Source organism: Phalacrocorax carbo, chromosome 7, assembly GCF_963921805.1.
Source record: "Phalacrocorax carbo chromosome 7, bPhaCar2.1, whole genome shotgun sequence".
Lineage (NCBI taxonomy): Eukaryota > Metazoa > Chordata > Aves > Suliformes > Phalacrocoracidae > Phalacrocorax > Phalacrocorax carbo.
In genome coordinates, this window is record NC_087519.1 from 11,941,976 (window position 1) to 11,964,224 (window position 22,249).

The 22,249-nt window shown below is 39.8% G+C and overlaps 2 protein-coding genes and 1 non-coding gene across 4 annotated transcripts in view; 1 reads left to right on the forward strand and 2 right to left on the reverse strand.

The window, feature by feature from the left end:
• Positions 1-284: 284 nt before the first annotated feature.
• On the reverse strand, positions 285-5,621 carry USP50 (ubiquitin specific peptidase 50). The gene is made up of 6 exons (XM_064455816.1): positions 5,404-5,621; positions 4,563-4,959; positions 3,967-4,164; positions 3,342-3,484; positions 1,676-1,808; positions 285-928 (listed from the first exon to the last, which is right to left on the reverse strand). Exons 1-6 carry the CDS (start codon positions 5,553-5,555, stop codon positions 752-754), a joined length of 1,200 nt encoding a protein of 399 aa, XP_064311886.1. The 5' UTR covers positions 5,556-5,621; the 3' UTR covers positions 285-751.
• Positions 5,622-5,716: 95 nt separating this feature from the next.
• Positions 5,717-5,790, forward strand: TRNAN-GUU (transfer RNA asparagine (anticodon GUU)). The gene has a single exon. It is a non-coding gene; the product is annotated as a tRNA-Asn (tRNA).
• Positions 5,791-13,782: 7,992 nt separating this feature from the next.
• Positions 13,783-22,249, reverse strand: part of TRPM7 (transient receptor potential cation channel subfamily M member 7) — a 58,722-nt gene continuing 50,255 nt past the window's right edge. For both annotated transcript variants that reach the window (XM_064456331.1, XM_064456330.1), the window contains 12 exons: positions 21,231-21,312; positions 20,767-20,837; positions 20,223-20,260; positions 19,502-19,527; positions 19,008-19,058; positions 18,854-18,919; positions 17,957-18,240; positions 17,569-17,651; positions 17,033-17,238; positions 16,382-16,433; positions 16,184-16,290; positions 13,783-15,280 (listed from right to left, as the gene is read on the reverse strand). In XM_064456331.1, the coding sequence (XP_064312401.1) occupies positions 15,150-15,280; positions 16,184-16,290; positions 16,382-16,433; positions 17,033-17,238; positions 17,569-17,651; positions 17,957-18,240; positions 18,854-18,919; positions 19,008-19,058; positions 19,502-19,527; positions 20,223-20,260; positions 20,767-20,837; positions 21,231-21,312 (1,197 nt within the window). In that variant the 3' untranslated portion in view covers positions 13,783-15,149. The remainder of the gene's footprint in view (positions 15,281-16,183; positions 16,291-16,381; positions 16,434-17,032; positions 17,239-17,568; positions 17,652-17,956; positions 18,241-18,853; positions 18,920-19,007; positions 19,059-19,501; positions 19,528-20,222; positions 20,261-20,766; positions 20,838-21,230; positions 21,313-22,249) is intronic.

The following is a 22,249-nucleotide window of genomic DNA, read 5'->3' on the forward strand; positions in this document are numbered from 1 at the left end:
CATACTCACACAGTTTAAAGGTTCTTCAGATGAAAAAAATACTACTTTGTGTAGAACTGATTAGTTTAGAAACTGTTTTAGTTGCATCTTGTGCATTTCCCTGCTTTGGATTTGGGTTAGTTTTGCCTCTCTGATTAGGCTGGCATTCGAAAATGTTAAATCCTACATTCTGAGCTTTTATCTGTCTACATGCATGTGTCTTGCTGATGGAATTAAGACCAGGATTGATTGTTTTCCAGAAGCTTACAAGCCACAAACAAATTTGCAGTGATAAAGGGACAAAATGACAGTACTGGAATAATGCCTTTTTATTTCTTTGATATTAATGGTCACGTCATCACCTGTGCTCTTCTCAAACATAAAATGGTCTGGTTGTATGCTTTCACCTTAGTATCCTACTGTCAGTTTCTGGAAGGCAGCTAAAACCAGCGTAATTTACTTCAGTGACAGAGAAACAGGAATTTTCAGGTAAGTGCATCTATAGGTTCTGCATATGTGTTCTTTTGAGGGATGTATGAGGCTTTCATGGAAAACAACCATTAGAGCTTGTACAAATGGAGTAGATGCCCAGTCCTTAATAGGCTCGGAAGCTGTAACTTCTCTCTCTAGAAGGTACTTTCTGAAGGACCACAACAGATGATCAGGTAATGCAAAGGCTCTAATTTATTGATGAAACAGGACTTGGCTGATGCTACCAATGAATGCTAATTGCTGGCCTACTGACTGTTCGTTTTCCATGGCTAGCAGATTTTTAATGGGTGCAGCGAAGGCCTTGAGAGGCGTAGAATAGGAGATAAGCTCTGTTAGTCTGCACTGACGAATCTGGAATCTTGGTGATCTGTGCATCATCGAAGCTGTACCAGTTTCTGGTGACTGAGTGCTTGCAGAACGCTGTGTAGTGGCCATCATCCAGAAAACCAGAGTGGTTCTGTAACAAACAACACAGTCTGTGAAAGCAGAAGGCTCCCTCTTTCTCCTTACAAGCAAAAGTAGGAATTGGCAATAATTTTTTGTTTGCTCTTGGAAAAGATGGGAGAGAAGATTCTGCCCCCCTTTGGCCTGCAACAAGGACTATTAATTCAAATAGATGCTTTAAAATGGAGCAAATAGATGATGATTATGCTTCTCTATTTTGCAACATTAAATTTGCAACCCAGCTATTGCCCCTGATGCAGGTCACTATAAACAGGCCCCACTTGCAGTGAGTGATGGAAAAGAGACCATTTAGTCCTTATTTATAGACAGGATCCACACAGGATCAGCTTGTGAGCTTAAGCTGAAAAGGCTGAGGAAGCTTCAACCGGGCATTGAGTGCCAGGAGTGCATGCTTTTTAAAATTGGGATGTAGCAGGGAGAAGGAGAGTGAAGCGGTAACTTCTCCTGTCTTCTTTGGTCATGTACTGTTACTGGACCGTCCATGGCAGGTTTAAAAATAAAAAAAAGTATGAAAAACATATATAGATATAAAACCCCATAAATCATATATATAAAGACCTTGTTACTGGTACATTGTTAGTGAAGCAAAGAGGAACCATGCTGTCTCACATGCTGTAACTGCAATTTTTAAGTGCCTGGAACAGAGGAAACTTGCTCTGATCAAGTCCAAACTAACACAGGCTTCACCTGCTACCTGAGGCAGGGCCTTACAAATAAAAGCAGGATAGGCAAAGCTCACCACTACAGCACACAGGCTGTACTCTGCATCTTTGCAGAAATGTGGGGAACTGTAAGGAGAGAGATCCAGATTGCTGAGTGGATAGCAGATGTCAGTTGAGAGTTTCCGTTTGTGTTCGCCTTGCCATTCAAACCTGAAATAGAATTTTGAACAATTTTAAATAACTCAACTTCGTTCTTGTGTTATGGTTGCGAAACTAGGTTGCTAGGGGAAGGGAAAAACAACAAGCAAGGCCAGCAGAGAGCCAGGAAGATGATCAGGGGGCTGGAGCATCTCCCATAATGAGGAAAGGCTGAGAGATCTGGGTTTGTTCAGCCCAGAGAAGAGAAGGCTGAGGGGGGATCATAGCAATGCTTGTAAATATCTAAAGGGTGGGTGTCAGGACAATGGGACTGGACTCTTTTCAGTGGTGCCCAACAACAGGACAAGGGGCAACCGGCACAAGTTGGAACACAGGAAGTTCCACCTGAACATGAGAAACAACTTCTTTCCTGTGAGGGTGCCATGGCAGGGGCACAGGCTGCCCAGGGAGGCTGTGGAGTCTCCTTGCCTGGAGGCATTCAAACCCCACCTGGTCACGTTCCTGTGCCCCTGCTCTGGGTGTGCCTGCTCAAGCAGAGGGGTTGGGCGAGATGATCTCCAGAGGTCCCTCCAACCCCTCCATTCTGTGATTCTGTGAAATTACTACCCAGCATTTTGAAATAAAATATCTGTATTAATACTGAGTGATACTGTAAAGTGACAGAAAATATGCTAAACCCACAGGAGATGACCAGCAAGAAAACCAAAGATCCTGCTTCCTGATCGTTCTGTCTATTAGAAATGGCAGCGATCAAATCTCTGCATCACTGTCACAGTGCCCTAAATGTTCTGTATTGTGCTGTTGTCAGCTCTTGTTTCATGCCAGGCTCCATCCCTCTTTCCTCTGTAACTTTAGTAGTGTTGTACTACAACTTTTATACTGTGGCCAAGGGCTGCAGCTGGAGCCCACAATTTCATTTGAGCATGTCAAGGAAAGCAGATGCTGAACGGAAAATTAAATAATAACTTTACATAACATAGTTCTGGGAAGCCAAATCAGCCCAGAGTAATTTTCTTTATAGATGGGAAGTTGTTAAGAATAGGTTTAGCATCTGGCTATGCATGGCTAGTAAAAAGTCTGCTAGTCAGGAGCTCTTACACTGATGCACTGTTCTGTTTAGTAGACATAGTTCTTAGATCTGATTTAGTTAAGGGGTAAATAGAAATAAAGTGTCTCGGCTGCAATAACGACAAGCAAAATGCCTTGTTTAAGTCCTGCACTCAGAATCCAAGTAACAAGCTCTCCCTCATACCACAGGAGCCGGTGTTTGCAGGGATGTCTGGCCCTACAAAGTGCTGTACTAAGCTGTAGTCAGTCACCCCTCAGTGGAGTTTTTCTCCCATTGGAGAAGAGATCCCAAATGTAGTGAGTGAAATTTGGTGGGCTGGAACACAGAGTAAGGCAGAACACCTTGGCTGAGATTTCAGGAATGCAACTGGCATGTTTGACAGATGTATTTCTGTAACTGCCCATTTAGCTTCCAGGTATCAAAAGTACTAAACCCACCCATATGCAGCGATTTTTTTCCTCGTCATGTAAATGAATCCCAGGAAATGGCCTTGGCCTACCCTATATGGACTGTACCTCTTTAGGTGAAAAATAATAATCTGTGGTGCCGTGGTCATGGTGGCCTTTACTGCAGCATCTTGTTTAGTTCCACACCAGGAGCAGTGGATTTGGTTGTTCCAAGTCAGTGTGTCTTGCTGAAAGAAGCCTTTGAGACAGTCCTGTGAAAGAGGAAAAAAAAACCACAAAAATGTTATTTGATCAAACAGATCTCCACCCCTGAAGATCCTAAGTAAGGCAAGAGAAGTGTTTGCCATATTTTGGAGCTCTCTTCCTAATGGAATGTCAAGGCTGACATTACAAATACACTTGGAACAGAAGACAGCCAGCAATGGCTGCCTTTTCCCCCCAAAAAATGAGGCAATACTTTGCTGAGTGAAAGAAACCCTCATGATTGCTTTTGAACCATCTTAATATCCCTCATCCCATGACAACTCAGGAGCGTCGCTCCCATAACCTCACCAGCCTCTGCGGTCCAGAGACCAGTACAGCAACCCCACTTAGGACCGGTTCAAAGACTATCCATCAGTGCCCAGGAAACCAAAGTAACCAAACCCCCACATCTTTTTAATAACAGCCATTAGTCTAAGCCACCTATTCCCAGATGAAGCAGAAACCATCAGGAGTGTATTCGAGGTTGTACCTGCAGAGAGCACCTGCTCTTAGAAGGGATGGGCAGGGAAAGAATGGTGAAACTCTCGGGTCTGTTGGTGGTGGTCTTGCATTCCAGACACGTGATATCGTAACTGAGTTGCCCCTCAAATAACTGTGTGATAATAGATGTTTCGCAGACACTCCCTTTGCTTGATTTTGCATCAGTTATGCATTTTCCTTGGCTTGACTATACAGAAGAGGGGAAAAAAACAATGTAGGTAACCAGCTGTTTCAGAAGCGCCTTCACTGGGTTTTAATGGTCTCTGCCCACTGTCTGTGTGGGCTAGTAGTTAGTCTTGTCTCAGAACTTGGCTCTAAAATGCTATTTTAACTTGATGTTTCATACATGCAGAATAAGATAAATTCCTTTTCTGGGAGAAATTAAACAAAAATACAATATTCTAGACATTAGATGGAAGTGACTTAATTGCTAGACAGGCTCTTTATCCGTGGAGCTGGAGAAAGGCAGACATGGGGCATGGCAGACATGAACATTGCAGGCAGATGGAAAAGGAGAACGTAAAGCATAGCAGAAGCAAAGAGAGGTGAGGATAATGGAGCTACAGGCAGCATTTAGATGGGGGCTGCAGTTTGATGTAGCATTAGACGCAAATGAATTATTGTGCGTACATGGGTATGACACAAAGGAATAAAGATGACAATTTTTAGCAGCCACATCGCATAGTTTGGAAGAGGAAGACAGGCAATTATTACATGGAATGCTGAATCATGAAATGCAACAAGGAAACTGCTATGGTCCCCAAAACACCACAGCTGGGCTTTTACCTTCTTGAGAGCCTCGTGGAGCTCATTCAGGACACAAATCAGAAACTCCTGTGCGTCCTGCTGAGTCCTCTTGCTAAAAGTTGGGTACTTCTTCCCAAGGACTGAATGAAAAACCTCTGGGGAAACACAGTCAACCTCTCCAAGCCACATATCGGACATCAAACAGCCAAAGGCAGTTGCAGACTCACCATTCTCCCTTGAAGAAAATAAACATAGATTTCAGGGAAAGTATGAAAAGATGGTGGCTCCACCTTCAAATAGGAGCATAATACATAAACTTAGAAAAATATATGCAGGTACAGTACTGCTCTGAAAGCCTGTCATTTGGTTTGGAGGACTCTGCAGATACTGGAAAGTAGTAGGAATCATCATCAAGACAGCAATGACAGTAACTGGCATTACCATCAAAATTGGGGAAAAAAAAAAAAAGCATAACATTTAAATTACTTATCAAGGAAAACGACTTGGGGGTCTCAGTGAAAGGGGAAGGAAATCAGCTTGTGGCCAAATTGACTATAACTGCCTTGTGGGGAGCTGGTAGGTGGCTTCCTCAGGCATTCTCATGGCAACACATATCTTTTGGAAGGAAAAGTGCAGTGCCAAGCAGAAAAATATAAGTAGTGTGAATAAATCAACTTACATGTGTAGGGCTGCTTTGTACTTTTCTGAAAGAAAATACTCCACAAGCGGTGGCACGCTGCAGAGGCACTGCAAAATCGCATTCATGTAGCATGTGTTGCCCAGATTCCGCAGCCCAGTGAGCCCTGGGCACTGGCTGTTCATCTTCTCCATTGGGTCCTTGCAGGAATACCTCACCCTTTCCAACCAAATGGCGCATACATCTACCTGCTAGGAAAAAAACCCACAACAGTGGAAATCTAAAATGCTACAGTGCTTTTTGTATTGTTTTTTTAGAAAGTGGTACTGTCTTGAGACATTTGCTGCTGTTGGGAGTCTCTGTGGCACAATTGGTTAGCGTGTTTGGCTGTTAACAAGAAGGCTGGTGGTTTGAGCCCACCCAGGGACGGCCGGGGGACTGGAGCTAGGTGACCTTTAAGGTCCCTTCTAACCCAAACCATTCTATGGTTTCAGGATCTTCTTCATAAGTCACATTTACTTTCATCAAGCTAATAAAGCAGTAAATACTCATTGTCTCCCACACTAAGCTCTTCCCAATACAGTGAGATACATCACTAAGGTATTATTTCAATATCTGGAGTTTTAGAGTTATTCCTAAAATTCCACTCAGTCTTTGACTCCATACGCAATTACTTGGAAAGTACAATCAGCTGTAAATAGCCGTCTTAAGCATTTATCCCTACAGAATGTATATTGTAGTTCATTTCCTCAGTATTTGTGTTTTCTAAAACCATAGGTTGCAGCCCAGATGCTACTGTAAACAGGTTGCTCTTACACTTTTTCCATAAACTATTACTTAATTGACATTAAGAAGATTTTAATAGGTTTGTTTTCTTTCTGCACAAATCTGCCCTGGACCAAACTGTCCCCATCCCCAATTAGGGAGGAGAGAGCTCTAGACACAGACCCGGCACAACCCAGATAGTTGATGTTGAATTTTTAAAGGCCACTATTTTATTCTGATGCAGAAAGAGGGAAAATTCTGAAACCTCAATAATCTCTGTAGAACAAGAAAAGCCATTTCTCTCCAGCTCAACAACATATGCCAAAGTTTGTGTTTCTTGAGACCTCCCAGGCTGACAACCACTTTCTCTCATCTGCTACCTACAAAACAACTGCAAAACCATTTTCTCTTAAATTTCAATAACAGCAGAACGGACATTTCCAAACAGCTCTACCTATAGACTAGTCTCCTATGAAAACATTTAATTCCATCTTTTATAGCCATCTCCAAGGTACACCAGCTTGGAGGAAAAAACATGCTGGGACCACCAGGTATGAAAGATGGCTGGGAAGCCACCAGCAGCCTCACAGGGAGATTGTGCTCGCCCCAGCTCAGGGAGGCCACCTCTTGCCCTTGTTTCTTCATGTCATCACCTTTTCCATACAGTTTCATGGCATGACTAGCACGGTCCCACGTGTCCCATCCCCCGGGCTCCCCTCGCCCCATCACTTTGTGATGCTGTTCTGTTCCATCAGTTCTCATCCAGGGAACACACCAGGCCTGACCTGCCTCCCTGCGTGCCACTGGGAACAACCTTGGGAGGAGACAGGCACCTGCCGATCCCACTGGGCAGAGTTTCAGCCTGACCCACATTTATTCATGTTTGCTCATACTTGTATTAGCATTTATTATTGCCATGCTCTGACAGAAGGGCAGTGATGACTGAAGGTGTTGACCATAAGAAGATGGAACTACCTCAAAACATCACACTGAATTAGTGTATTGGTGTTTAGAAAAATTTTCCTGGGAGAAAAATGGGTAGTGGCAGAGAAGTATCTTTTAACTAGCTAATGAGACAGCGTAGGTGATCTCTGAATTTCATACACCACTGAAGAGCAACAGGTTTTCCCCATTTAACATACAATTTGTGAAGAAACAAGTATCCACAGAATAGGCCCAGGAAGCCATTAAAAAAAAATCCCTAATTATCTTACTTGTTAAATTACAAGGAAAGGATATCTCCCAGCACCCTTTGGACATCTTATCTGCTGTCACAGCTATAATCTCCCAAACTGTGTATCTGCCAACTGAGACGTAAAAGCAACACCCCCCTTTCAAAATTGGATCTACATTTTTGTAAATAGAACTATAATATTGTACATACTTTACCAAGAGCTTCAAATGTTTTAAAATCTAAATTATAATCCTGTGGGTTAAAAGTTTTAGGTTTAACAAATACATACAAATGCCTTAATATGTTCCTATATGTAAGTATATCTATAGGGGTTTTTTTCCACCCTGAAATATTTGATTACATTTTGTTCATGAATCTCAACTAGCTAGGAATTCAATCCTGCCTCTTTATGAAAATTTATTCAGTTCAGATATGCAAAACATGAGGTTGAAATACAATGCATTTTCCCCCTGGGGCTGTGACTGTACCTAGATGGAGGCACTTTGCCAAAGGGCTACAGGCAAATGCAGAGACAAGGATGTGCTGCAGGTTCATCAGAAGGCCTGCTGCAGACCAGCTGCGGTTGACTTGTTTTGCTTTGGATAATTGAAATACACCAGACATTTCCATTACACGCGTGGAGTACTAATGCACTCTTATTCTTACCTCTGTGCGGGTACAGGATGAAGCCTGCAATACAACTGTAGTCCACACAGAAGTGTAGAGCTTTTGAAAATCCTCTGAAAGCCTGTTTTGGTGGAACCTTCATTCTCATTTCTATGAGAGCATCTCCAATGTTTCTGTGATTCCAAGGCCCCTTGCTTATTCCTGCAGCCCTTCGGGGGGGGGGGGGAAAGTATGAATGAATGTGTTAATATACACTAATACAGAAATAAAATTCAAATGGGAATAAGAACAGTTGCCACATTGGAGAAAATACCAAGAAAGGACAAGAACAGTAGGGAATTCACTTCACTTTATTGGAATTTAGCCACTTCGATAAATTGTATTCGGTGGGATGAGTCTCCATATTTTCCTGATTTCATCTTCTTTTTGACAAAAAAGCCATGGTACGTATCTGTTCCTGGTTTGGAATACAGGGTACACTGCCAGCAGCTTGCGTTCTTCTCCCGGTTAATAAATTTTTGATGCTTTGTGTGATTTTTTTAGTGTCTCTTTTATCCTTCATTTTAGCAACTTTTCCAGTCTAAACAAACAAACAAACAACCCAAACCAAACCAATAAAAAAAAAAAAACACAAGAAAAGTAAAAATCAAAACTGTACTATTTTGGTGATGGGATATATAGCTTTACATTTCATTAGGATAAGAAAGGGCTAAAAAGGCTTTCTGGCCTTGGGTCACTAACATACCTGCCACGCTGTTATAAATATCCCTTCAAAGATAACCAGTAATATAAATTGGTTTTATTCTTCTGTCTTCCCATGAACCATTTTTGTCACTGGTGAATGACATAGGTGCTTCCAGTACTTGTCTATCCACGTTCCTCATTGCTCATGGCACGTCTTTCCTACCCCCACACGACTGGCAGATTTGATTCACAAAGCCGCATCCTGGTTCCTGCTCTACACTGCTGCTCCCTTCCCTCGGCCTGTTCAGGCTCAGGGGATGTCCCTCCCTGGCCTCCGCACATGAGTGGAACAGGAGCCAGGTGGTATTAGTTATTAAGTCTTACTTAGAACAAATACCATATTTTCTAACATGGACTTAACAGAGGAGGTACTGACTGACACTTGTGTGGGATGGAGGAAGCAAGTGTTCCATGCAAGCTTAGGGAAAGGCTGAGCTAAGGCCACAGCAGAGGCTGAGGAATGATCACAAACATCTGACTTGAAGAAACAAAATTCTAGCAAGTTTCTGCAACAGATCTGCTCAGCTGCAGCAAGGGCATGAGGGATGAGGAAGCTTCCACCTGCCTAGCATCACCTTCCAAGGACTGCTTTTGTTAGTAATTAATTGCATGTTTGCAGAAACAAGATAAGAGAAGGCTGTCACTGGTTGCAAGGGGCATTACTCACATCTTCTGAAAAGGGAAGGCCTGAAGTTTCAATCTTGGAAAATAATCAACTCGCCCTTTTTCTTGACTTCAAAGCTCTCTGCAAGAAAGAGTTTTTCAGGTACTGCTCAAAAAGCAATTTGTCCTAATCCTCCTCTTCCTGCTCTGCAACACCGCCCCCCCCCATCAATTGCTGGGGTTTAGCTTCTGCTTCTACTACTGTTTATATCCCTATCTGTGTATCATACTTAGCACAACACCAACAATGTAGCAGCATGGCACAAACATGGAAAACCACTGCCTGGAATTTATTTATTTATTAATTAATTATTAGTGTCTGGTGTAGTGCACCACCACTTGCTGACGTGTCTTCACCCTTCTACATGGTTAAATAATACTGAGATATATCTCATTATTACCCATGAAACAGTCATTAGTCCTATACCCCCGGCATATCTTACCTTTCCTGCCCACTTCACCTGGAATCTCCAACGTCAGGAACTCGCTCCTTGATTTTCTTGGCAAGCTCCTGTTACCGGATTGAATATTCTCATCATCGGTCTGAACAAAGCAAATGCACAAAAATAAATTACAACCCCCAAAGCCTTAGCACCTCAAACTGTTCACAAGCTTTACATTTACGGTGATGTGCTACTGCACACAGCCACGGTATTGTCTAGAGTAATTTGATGCACTTAAGTTCTGGCCTTACCAAGGAATTTTATCTTGATTTCAGTCCATTAATGACAAACATGAGCACAGCCAACTATTTATTTAGAGCAAGAGCACCAAACAAGATATGTCATCGAACATACTCAGAAGAGTAGACAGAATGAAGGAACCAAGTAATTTTTCTTGACAGGACAGGGAACAATGACACTACAAACTAGCAGTTGGCAGCATTAAAGAGGGCTGTTTCAACTTCTACTAATTCTTAAAAACGTTCTTACCAAAAGTAAGAGTCCTTGCTTTCCTACAGAGGGGAACACATTAAAGAAAAGAAGGAAGATAACTTGAAGAAACATATTGAAAAGTACTATGGTCATATACAGGCTGATAGCAACATTAAAAAGTACTTCTTGAAATCATTATTGGGCAAGAATAAGTTAAATTCAATCTGTAATAGCCATCATGCAGGTAGAACAAAATTTGTATTGAAACCTATAAATCACTGAAATCATTAAACACATTGTCGGTATTTTAAAAAGACTATAAATCTATATATCTGAATTTTACTCCCAGTACTATAATCAGCAATGCTAACAGTCATCCTTCAAGAAGGCAAGAGCACATGCTTATTCCTACTTTTTGCAGAATCCGAATCGAGACCTTGATTTACTGTTTTAACATAACACAATACACAAATCCACATCAGCGCTACCTACTGCAAGCTTAGGGGCTGAGAACTAACTTACCATTACTCTCACCACAAAATGGATTCTTGCAAGAAAAGGTGTTAACTGTAAAAAGAAAGATGAAATCATCACAAGTCTTTCAGAAGCATTGTTATATTTTAAAAAGAATTTTTTTTCTAACTGATCTTTTAGGAACATTCAACATGAACTGTTACTACCAAGTTTTCAGCTGTGGTCTTTTCTCCTCTCCAAATTCTTGCAGCGTTAAGTGTTGTGGCTTTAAGTAAGATGCAACCACAAAGAATGAAAGTGTAGGAAATCACTGCCACAGGCTTATAAGCCAAATCCCTCCTTTTCCAAATCACAAGGCTGCTGAGCAGCAGGTAGGAAACCCAGGAGACTCATCTTTTTGTATTTTGCCACAATGTATTGAGGAGTGGTTTTCTCTGGAATGTTTCAACACCTAAATATTGCAGGAAAGCAGTCAACAATGCTAAAGTTTCTGGATCAATTAAAAGATTAAATTAGTGCACTTGAATATTTGAGGCTTTTGCATGAAGAAATATTGATCCTGGAGGAAATTAAACTGCATTTTAAAACAGAAGTTACATAAGCAGCCAACGCTAGTATACAAGTACATAATATTCGGTTTAATCTGTTTTTCAATGGCTTTTCTTCTTATGAAAATATCCTGAGAATGGTGGTAGAGAATCAAAACTACCTGTCAAGGAAAATAATGGAGCTTACCTATTTCCCTGTATGAAATTCTTTAAATACCCTCTTAGTAGGAAAGTCACCAAAGCATTTCAGATTTTTACTAGAAATAATTGGAGAAAGATTGAATTATATCCCTGTATTTAAAAACTAGGCTGTCACAAGATCTGCTGATATTTTGCTTTTGGATAGGTAACAGAAGTTCCAGTGCTGCTTCTACTTTCCTCCTCTTCAGTAATCTAAAGGAAATTTAAAAGCTAAAGGATCATAACTCTATTCACAAAGCACTTCAAGAGTGATGAGGTTTCAGCAGTGGAATGACACTTGATGTTCACAACCAAATTAAATTACATGGCATAATCTTCATGTTCCTACAGCCTGACATCAATAGGACATGGTATTATCCTAACACAGTCAGGCTGCTTCTTCAAGCTGACTTGGATTTTTTTCTTTGCCACTGCACCTTTCCAATGCCTTCTCTGAAGGATACTGACATTTATGATTTTTTCCTGCTAGTTGGTAGGAGAAGATAATTTGAGGGGGGTAAAAATAACAGCTTTCACAATCTAAACATAGGGCTCTCATCATTCTAACTGTAAGTCTCACTGAGAAAGCGAGCACTCATGCCAGGAAGATATACAGAAATATGTAGCGTTAACCACTCCAAGTCACAGAATGGAGGGGTTGGAAGGGACCTCTGGAGATCATCTCGCCCAACCCCTCTGCTTGAGCAGGCACACCCAGAGCAGGGGGCACAGGACCACGTCCAGGTGGGGTTTGGATGTCTCCAGGCAAGGAGACTCCACAGCCTCCCTGGGCAGCCTGTGCCCCTGCTCTGGAAAGAAGTTGTTTCTCATGTTCAGGTGGAACTTCCTGTGTTCCAACTTGTGCCGGTTGCCCCTTGTCCTGTTGTTGGGCACCACTGAAAAGAGTCCAGTCCCATTGTCCTGACACCCACCCTTTAGATATTTACAAGCATTGCTATGATCCCCCCTCAGCCTTCTCTTCTCTGGGCTGAACAAACCCAGATCTTTCAGCCTTTCCTCATTATGGGAGATGCTCCAGCCCCCTGATCATCTTGGTAGCTCTCCTCTGGACTTGCTCAAGCAGTTCCCTGTCCTTTTTAAACTGGGGGGCCCAAAACTAGACACAGTACTCCAAATGTAGTCTCACCAGGGCACAGTAGAGGGGGAGCATAACCTCTCTCGACTTGCTGGCCACACTCCTTTTAATGCAGCCCAGGATAGTGTTGGCCTTGGCCACAAGGGCACAGTGATGGCTCAGGGTCAGCTTGCCCACCAGCACTCCCAGGTCCTTTTCAGCAGAGCTGCTTTTTTCCAGTAATTCAGCCCCCAGCCTGTACTGGTGCCTGGGGTTGTTCCTCCCCAGGTGCAGGACCTTACACTTGCTTTTGTTGAATTTCATGAGGTTCCCTCAGCCCAGCTCTCCAGCCTGTCCAGGCCTCATTGGATGGCAGCGCAGCCTTCTGGTGTATCAGCCACTCCTCCCAGCTTCATGTCATCAGCAAACTTGCTGAGGGTACGCTCTGTCCCTTCATCCAGGTCATTGATGAATATATTTAACAGGACAGGACCCAGCACAGGCCCCTGGGGAACACCACTAGTTACAGGCCTCCAACCAGACTCTGCGCCATTGACCATGAAGTCTTACATACATTCCCCAACCCTATTTGTCCCTTTTGGTCTTGGAAAGGCTTCAGGCCCTAGTCATTGCAACACGGAGCAGAAGGAACACTCGCCACTGTCACACACACCTATCACAAAAGTCACATCTGTTTATTTTGTTAAGAAATGAGTCACAGGTAAAACTACAAGACAGGTGGCATGGTTGTAAAAGTTAACTGTGCATTGTTAGGTATTTGTCAGGAAACAAAAAGTTTTCTAACTTTTACTTAAAATTTTCCCAAAAAGGTTTTCCTATTTCATACACTGAATTTGGTCACATTTTCACAACACCCAAGGCTCCTCGAGAAATCCTTCCCAATTTGAAGAGCCAGCGTCACCTTACAGATTAACTGCTGCTGTTACTTGGCTAAGAATATAACCAAAAAAGGTGTATCTCTTGAATAACTGCCCATTACCTTACAGCAACAGAAGGGGGTGCAGTCAGGCATCCACAAAGGAGCTCCTAATTCAAAACAAACACTATGAAGAGCTTTAAGATATTTTTGGCTCAATGACCCGTTACCCCATCACATATGTCTGCCTACTATGAGAGTTTTCACTTTTTCCCCCTGCTAGTTTCTGGTGTTAGCCAAAGTCGAGATATCTCAAAGGCTGACAACTGCTTTGATCCAGCATGGCAAAGTCTGTTTTTCCACACACACAGTTACTTAAATTCACCCAAATAATCTTTCAGACTAAAGGACAGCAGAAGTCTGTAAACAAGAATAAATTTATTTTAGATTCTTTAAAGATTTAATGATATACAAAATGTATACAGTATTATATCCTTATAACATTTTACCTTTCCCTGTCAAACATAAAACACCATTTAAACAGCTATTGTGTTCGTGCCTTAGGTCTGTATCTATAAGATACACTACTGAGTAAAAAAATTTATAGAGCTATATACTGCCCTTTTAATTAAAAATTACAAATTAGTACCTATGTAACAAAAAAAAAAATATCGCAGCATGAAACTTCAGTTGGACGAGTTTTTTCTTGCTGAATGCTCAACAATATTTGGGACAGTTAAATTACATTTTATTGGCATGAAGGTGCATTGCAATCTCCCGTACTTTACATAATGCTAATCCAACCCTAGCCTCTCTTAAATAAGTACCACAAATAACATAACATTAAAGATGTTTTCTACACAATTTTAAATACATTTAAAGTTATGTGTACATTCTTTTTTTATATACTGGTTTTACGAGATCTTTGGAAGGCGTAACTTCTGAAGCAGTCATTACATACGAGGAAAAGCACTTCCAACTTGTGTTCTTACAAGGCAACTTATTTGGACCAGTACACGCTATTTCGTCTATTAAATATGATTATACCGGTCTATCATGGCTTTGTTACTATTTGATGGTGACTTGATAAAATTGAAATGTATAAAACAAGAAATTTCATTATGCACAATTAGGGCTCTATTCCACCAAAAACCACCAGCTTTACAGCCATGAAGGTGAATCCTGATTCAGGAGACTCTCTTTCTTTATTGGAACAGATCAAGTTCCTACCTTCAACCTCAGCCTACTGGCATCATATACGCACCTCATTTGGCTCTGTCTTCTTCAAAAGGCCAGATTAAACGACATCTGGTGAGAAAACATCAGTGGAACACTTCCAAAAATGCTCAAGGTATACTCTGGCATTACAGAGGTAGGTGCTTTCTCCTGTCTTTTGCTGACTGATATTAAGACAGCTGCCAAACAGATGAATGCTTTACCTTAAAACATCAACTACCAAAATCCTTTTGGTTGAAGGCATATTGCACACCACAGGACTACAGAGAGAAAATCCTCTACTAAACCAAAAGAAAAAAAAAAAAAAGCTTTCTGCTAAAAAGCCCCCTTGAAACATATCTTAAATACATGTCATTTTTCAACCTTTAAAATGATCAGCCGCCAGGATGTTCTCTGTAGATGGTTATCATAGGTTGTTAGGTCCTTAGATGATGGACCAGCCAAAATTCCACTTAGACAGCAAATCTTGTTTCGACATATCTTTCTTTTAATTATACTGAAGGAAAGATAAGCGACATTCCATGATGAAGCCACTGATTTGGTCACATCATTAGAGCATCAGACGAATAGAATTAGCTGAATCAGATTCTTTGGTGCAGCTTCCAGGCTGAATTGTCAATTCAGGGGAATCATCCTGAGGAAATATGATCTTGTCAGGTGTGTAATCATTCCTCTTCAGATCTGTACAAACAAAATGAAGTCATATTGATTACTGTTTCCTGAGCTAGTAGAATCAGAGGGTGTATGTACTTATCAAGAAGAATTCCTCAAAGTGCACTATGTCAAAAAAGGATGTTTTTATCATACATGTAATTGGAAGCCTAAAGCTCTTGCCTTAAAAGTGATGGCAACCTCAGAATTATTTTATTTACAGATATTATAGCAAGTATTGAGTCAACTTTCCATGGAAATTGGATTCTTCCATGATCTGTTTTGATGTTACCAGGATTTACAAATTTAAAATAAATGACTTCTCTTTATGTGAGAAACAACTTGGAAGTGTGAAATAGGCAGGAATCATGCAAGTTCCTTATGTTGTTCTGTTGGAGTCTAAAAGCCTGATACAGAGAAACAATTTCAATGTTTGAGATAAGCGTAATGTCCACGCAGCAAAAATATCTGGAATTGAAAGTTTTTAACTGAAATAATTTCTGCAGACCCAAACATGTTTTTAAAAAACAAGCAACAAAAAACCCCAAACAGCAAAGGAACAAACACCATACAAAAACCCAAACCAAGCCCAAAACAAACACAAGCACCATTTTGCTCAAAAAGCCTGAAGGTTTGCAAGTATCCTGACCTCCTTTTTCTACAAAACTTTATAATTTTTTACTGTACTTTCTGAAGTCTTGATCAGTCTAGTCTACTCTCCTCAAATACTGTGCGTACAGATACAGAACACACCATTCTTAATTCCTTTGTTTAGGATTTTGTCTTAAAATGGCATATCGTTTTAAAAGTTAAATTACAAAACTGCTGTTTATTACTTATTCCACTTTCACAGCATGACATAACTATTTCATTACATATCATACAACATTTATGACATGAGTTCCTCAGAAGAAGAAATACAGCAACTCTTACCAGGAAGTTTAAGCTTCCTGCAGCAGGAATTACAGTGATGCTTTGCTCTGAAGTTTTTTATTGCATCCTCTCCCAAATTGGCTGGACCAAACACCATATCATATGACCTTAGAAATAAAGTGCAGATAAACATGGGTTGCATGTGTTCTCTGGTGAAAATTATATTATACTTTTCTTTAAATCCTTCTTTAACCTTACCTTTTTTCTCCAGCTTTTATCACAGAGGGATCTGTCAAATTTTCACCAACACCTTCAGACAGCACATGAAGAAAAAGTTAGATCTGATACGTTACATAAATGCATTAATTTTTAAAAGCCTTGGCATCCTTAGCTATGACTACTCAGCTTCCCCAAGAATAAAAGGAGAGGGGAAAAAAAAACAAAACCCAAAACCCAACAACAACAAAAAAACCCAACCCAAATGATATGCAATTCTCTTTACCCTTACAAAAATTGCTCCTCAGCAAGCACTTTGTACTTCTCAGATTTCTTCTACCTATTTTTACATCTGCCTGCAATTCCTAACTTTAGTTTTCTCACAGCCAGAATATCTGGCACACAGTTCAGGATAAATACAGCTCACCACAGGGTCACTACACAAACATGCCAAAACCCAGGATTTTTTACGGTGCATATCATTAGAAAAAGATGTATATATTTATATTCCCTGTGTTGCTGTAAGATTTAATGCCATTTTAAAAAGGACAACCAATTAATTAGACCAAGATGCACTAAATAATGCTTTTATTTATTATGCATATACAAATTCTTAATAAAATCCTATCACAGGAGAAAAGCCTGCATACATATATGTTGGCCCCAATCCCAATTTCAAAATAAGGACATTACCTTGCAGATCTAGTACCAACAATTCTCCTCTTGTATACTCATATGTCCAATGGCTGAAAGCTAGCATAACCTCCTCTAGCATGTTAGTTGGAATTATTTCATCACCGTTATTGTTGTTGTATTTTCTAAACTCTCCAGTCATGCACTCTTCAACCGCAAACCACTGGCCAGCAGAGTGGCAATATAACAGGAAAACTTCCAGGAACCTAGTAAAAAGCATATTTAATGAATACATTTCCAAAACAAATGGCAAATATCTCATCATGTCTAGAATTTTATTTGATTTACTAATAATTTAAATAATTTGAAACTGTTACACAAAGTCACTTATATTATCACACTAGACTAGAATTAGTGCAAAAAGTATGAACAGAAAATACTGCCAAGGATAATTCTGCTTGCCAAACTCATGTAATGTTCTGAGACGTATATTCACATATCAGTACCTTAGTATCTTTGATTCATCTGTTAACAACCCTGTAGGCATTGTTCTATATCAAAAGCATGCAACATAATTGAAGTTTAAATACACTCACCTTGGAGAGTATGGAATGGATTTGGGCTTCATTTGATTGAAAGCAAAGGTGAGCTTCTGTGCTGCCCTCTGCTGCTGAATTTCCTACAATTCAAAGGCCGTATATTTCATTAGCTGCATTATATGACAGGGAACATTAAGGAGCCAAAAAGGCAGCAGGAACAATCAGCATCTGTTGCCCCAAGACAGTGTAACTAATTACTTGCTTTTTAAATTACATCTACATTTTAAGAGCTTGAGCTCTTTTATTAAGGAAACCATACTGGAGCAGAGTTTTTAAGCCTTCAGCCCATAGAGAACTGCAGACTAACCCCTTTTTTGGGGGGACAGGGAATACTCTAACATATAATGCCTGTCTGTGTTTAATAATAGACAAGGATAGAACTTACTCTTAAGCATAAGTGTAACACAGTGTCCTCCTTATAAATACTTGACCACGTATTCACAACTTCAGGAAGAAAAGACTTGATGATATAAAGATGTCCTGATTTCAGGATATCATATTCTGACCATGTGCATACTACTTTAAGAGCTCGACGTAAACCTCCTCCCATCTCCTCTTTACTCAAAAATTCAATTTTAGCACAGAGTCCTAGCTGCGACCAGGAACTCATGCTGTTGTTCAAGATGCTGGGAGAACTTTCTTCAAGGCGATACACAGTGACTGGTTCACCTATGTTACAACAGAAAAAGCAATTACTGTGTTTAATTTTCCAAATTTAAAATTAAAAGCACCGAAAACCTACAGTTTCTTAGATTTCAACATGCTGCAATACTTAAGTTATTACTAACATACTGAATTGACAAAAAAATTTTAAACCATGCAGTGGGAAGATCCCTCTCAAACTTCTTTCATACAGCAGCATAGTAGTACAGTGGTTTTGTCCTCCTTATCAGAACTATTAATTAGACTGCTCAAACTGTTTGTTTACACTTTATATTAGTCAAGACAACTTAAACGAATCCCTGCAGAATAGTTTGTTATAAAAATTGTTAGTATAATACTATCATCACTGTATCACCATTTCTGAGGACAACTACAATTCAATCTGGATTTCATAATCAAGTGAGCTGCCCCAGAAAAGGTGTCATGCTCATTTATATTTTTGAGTGCTACAAGACAGACACTGGACTTTGAGGTCACTAAAACTTTAGTTTCACACTTCGTATGAGCAAGTGTGAAATTCAGCATGATCATTCTGTATTAGATGGAATCGGTACAGTTTACATTTGTTTTCTTCCCCAAAAGACCACAGTGAAGCAGCAACACGAAGGACAATTCTTACCTCTCGGAGGCACAGGAGTGAATGGAATGCTCTGTGATAATCTCATCAAGTTATTTCTTTCTACAGCTAGAGGAAAGTTACAGCATTCGTTAAATTTTAAGGATCTAAGAAGTGTCATTAAAAATATGAATATTAGTTCATACGAGGGACTAACCTGAGTAATAGTAATTTATATCCATGATAGGCTTGAAAGGAGAAGCAATGCCTGAAAGATGTAAAAAAAAAGGGGGGAGGGGGAGGGGGGGAGAAGAAAATAGGTCCTGCCTGCTACTTGTATTGTGTATTAAAATTACCACATGCAAAGAACACTTGCCAAGTAATGAGAGTTTGAAAAACATCTGGTATGTGAAAATTTAAGTATCATTCTGAGCAGTTCAGTGCCTGGTGGGGGGAATTGTAGTGCTCAATGCTAGGCTAGTTATTAAAAACAAACAGAACTCCAGACAGAAACCCCCACCAAACAAACAAAAAGAACCCCCACAAACCCATTTAAAAAAAACCACAAAACACACAAACCCCACACAATCCACACAATGACGTATCCCTTAAGTTCCAACTTATCAGTAGTTAAGTACTTTCTCATACAAGACCCAAAGAGCTGCTTATATGAGAAGCTCCCAGCTTGTTTATAGCAGAAACAAAACTTACCATTCAATGCATCTTCTTCAGATGGCCTGTGAAATGCCACAAAACCAACAGTCATTGCTGCTTAAACACTTAGTTTATATTTGCTGATTTTGACACATCATCCTAGGTCACCTTGTTAACCTCACATTACTGCTTTTACCCTACTTTTTCAAGGGCAGCACAGGTTTCTTAATTACAAAACGGTAATGGAAGGCTGTTAAGTAATCTCTTGTTTTTAGAGCTATACTTTAAATACCAAGTCACGCACAACATTATGTGAAGTTTGCATCACAAGAGCTCATTCCCACAGAGGTGCTTTAATTAAAAGTTGTTCACAACAGTTTACCCTTCTGTTATCAGATTAATAAGGTAATGGCTTTAACAGTTAACTCAGGGGATAATTGTTAACAAGTGCAATGTCTGCATGATTTCAGAGAAGGTTTACAGTTTGAAAGGTTGGGTAAAGACCTTTACCAGGAAGCTAGTTCCTTAGTAAGTGTCAACACAGTCATTTTCATTAAGGGCATGTTTTGCCCTCTGACATGTGACCCCATAATCTAAATAGAACCCGTCAAAGCATTCCAGTGAACACATTCAGTTATTTATTAGAAAAAAAACCCCTAAACCTTGTTTTTTCATTAAACTCAATGAATACCATTATAGACAAAGACATCAACTAAAAAGAAAAACAAATCAAAATACAGAGTAATAAAATTGCTCCATCTGTAGAAAGTTTACTTACATTTGACTGCTATTTGAAGGTCTACCTTGTAACCAATCCTTTAAAACAAAGGAGAGGAAAAACAAAGGTTTCAGTTTTGTAAGGAAAACACAGCATATTTAATTGGAGGTGAGGTGGTAATGTGTTTTAAAGACTTTGGAGTACAGCCTCTTTATTGGAAATACTTCAGTATTTCCATTATGCAGTTGAATGGAAGACACAAATACAGCTGAGGAATAGTAACTACAGTTAAAAGAATAGATAAGACTGTTCACCTATTCACTACTGTTTTACGGATTACCTAAATAATTCTTTTCTTAAACAAGAAGTTGTGTTTTTTGCCATAAACAGGAGGCAGCATACGCTTTCACAGTGAGAATATGAACAATATGTAGTAGAGAACATGCACAAATTCTTCCCTCAGTCAAAATTGTTCCCCTTCTGTGGCCTCCTTGAACAGATGAGTCCACAAATCAGTATTATCTTTTACACAATCCGTTTCATCTCCTTTATTTGTTCACAGTTTCTAATTCTGCTTAACAACAACAAAAAGGAAGATACAAACCGTCAGTAAGGCTGCTTTAGAGTCTACTTGCTGAGTGTCTTCACTCGATGCTCTTCTACTCTTACTGTATACTACAAACAGAAGAGATTCATAACTGGACAAGGAACAGCATCTGTCATTGTTACTTACCTATTTTCTAATAGAGTGAGCAACTAGACAACTTAATGTGGCTCTCATAAAAAAAAACCTGATCCACAACTATCTGAACTTCACGTTTCCAGCACAGTCCTGAATAGATTTTTTTTTATGACTCTAGCTATCTGTAGCAAATGCAAGGTAACAGAATTAAGCTGGTATGACTACAAGAACCACAGTGAGACTCAGGAGCAGATTCAAGTAGCACCAATCATGAAAATATTTCAAGATGCTTTAACTTTCTGTGTTTCCTTTGTAGCTTCTTAAATATGCACTATAAATACAACTTAGAGATAAAATTAGGTCACCTGAAAAGACGAGACACTTACATTGCTCTGAATGGACTGCCAGAGGGTCATTAAACCCACTGCAAGAACTAGATTGCCTTAGACCACAGTCAGTTTGAAGACCCTACCAAAAAAAAAAAAAAAAAACAGAAACAAAACCACCACATATCATTAGTCATCATTATAATTGTTTTCAACTAGTACTATTTTGGCACAGTCTGCCCAGTTTTCTTTTCTCGGACTACCTAGAGATTTTTTTTTTTAAAAAAAAACCACCTTCTGGATGAACCTCAAATATCTTGCTGCACAAAAATGTACAAGTTGAATGCAGAATTATGTTAAAATACTCTTCACAGTAACCATCAGCTCTAACGTTTTCAGGTGCACATGAAGACTACCCATTCTGAAAGAACTCTTTAAAAGAAAACGTTACAATAGGATCCAACTACAGAAATGTACGTTACACTGGATCTCTACAAGTGCCATTGTCAGCTATTCTGTCACGTGCCTTTGTTAACTATCAATTATCATTTAGGAACTTGGCTCCGGCAAAAACTAAAGTTCAGTTTGAACCCATTGAAAATAGGAACAAAAACTAGAGAAGTATTGCCACATAAAACCCTAGAGTTTATGAACGGAACTTCCTCATGGATTTATTCCTTAATTATAATCACATACTTTCTCAATATCTACTAAGGTGGTCAGCTTTTGACATCAAAATACTTCTTTTGCAAAAAAGAGAAAGCTAGTTTCATCACAACCTAGAACTACATGTAGATTGGCACGGGGCTGGAACATAACTCACAAACAGCCTATTAATTCCAATGGTTACTTGAATAAAACATTAAAAAAAAAAAACCACAAAAACAACACAAAAAAAACCACACCCCAAATAAGATTTTGAAGAATAAAAAAACTAGAACTTGGAATGCTATGCCCTGCTTTGATTCCAAGTTTTATAACAGTTAGGAAATTGTTGCCATCTTCTTCACCCTTCTCTCTTAAGGAATACACCCCACACACCCCTGAACACATACACATACGCCTGTATGTATGTATAT

Bases quoted from the DNA above. Each gene is read 5' to 3' on its own strand.
- USP50 (XM_064455816.1), bottom strand. From the start codon at position 5,555: ATGGAGAAGATGAACAGCCAGTGCCCAGGGCTCACTGGGCTGCGGAAT. The intron at 4,960-5,403 runs GTAAGTTGATTT...ATTTTCTTCAAG, and splicing joins TACAAAGCAGCCCTACACAT to GGAGAATGGTGAGTCTGCAA. The intron at 929-1,675 runs GTGAGCTTTGCC...TGTTTGTTACAG, and splicing joins ACAGCCTGTGTGCTGTAGTG to AACCACTCTGGTTTTCTGGA.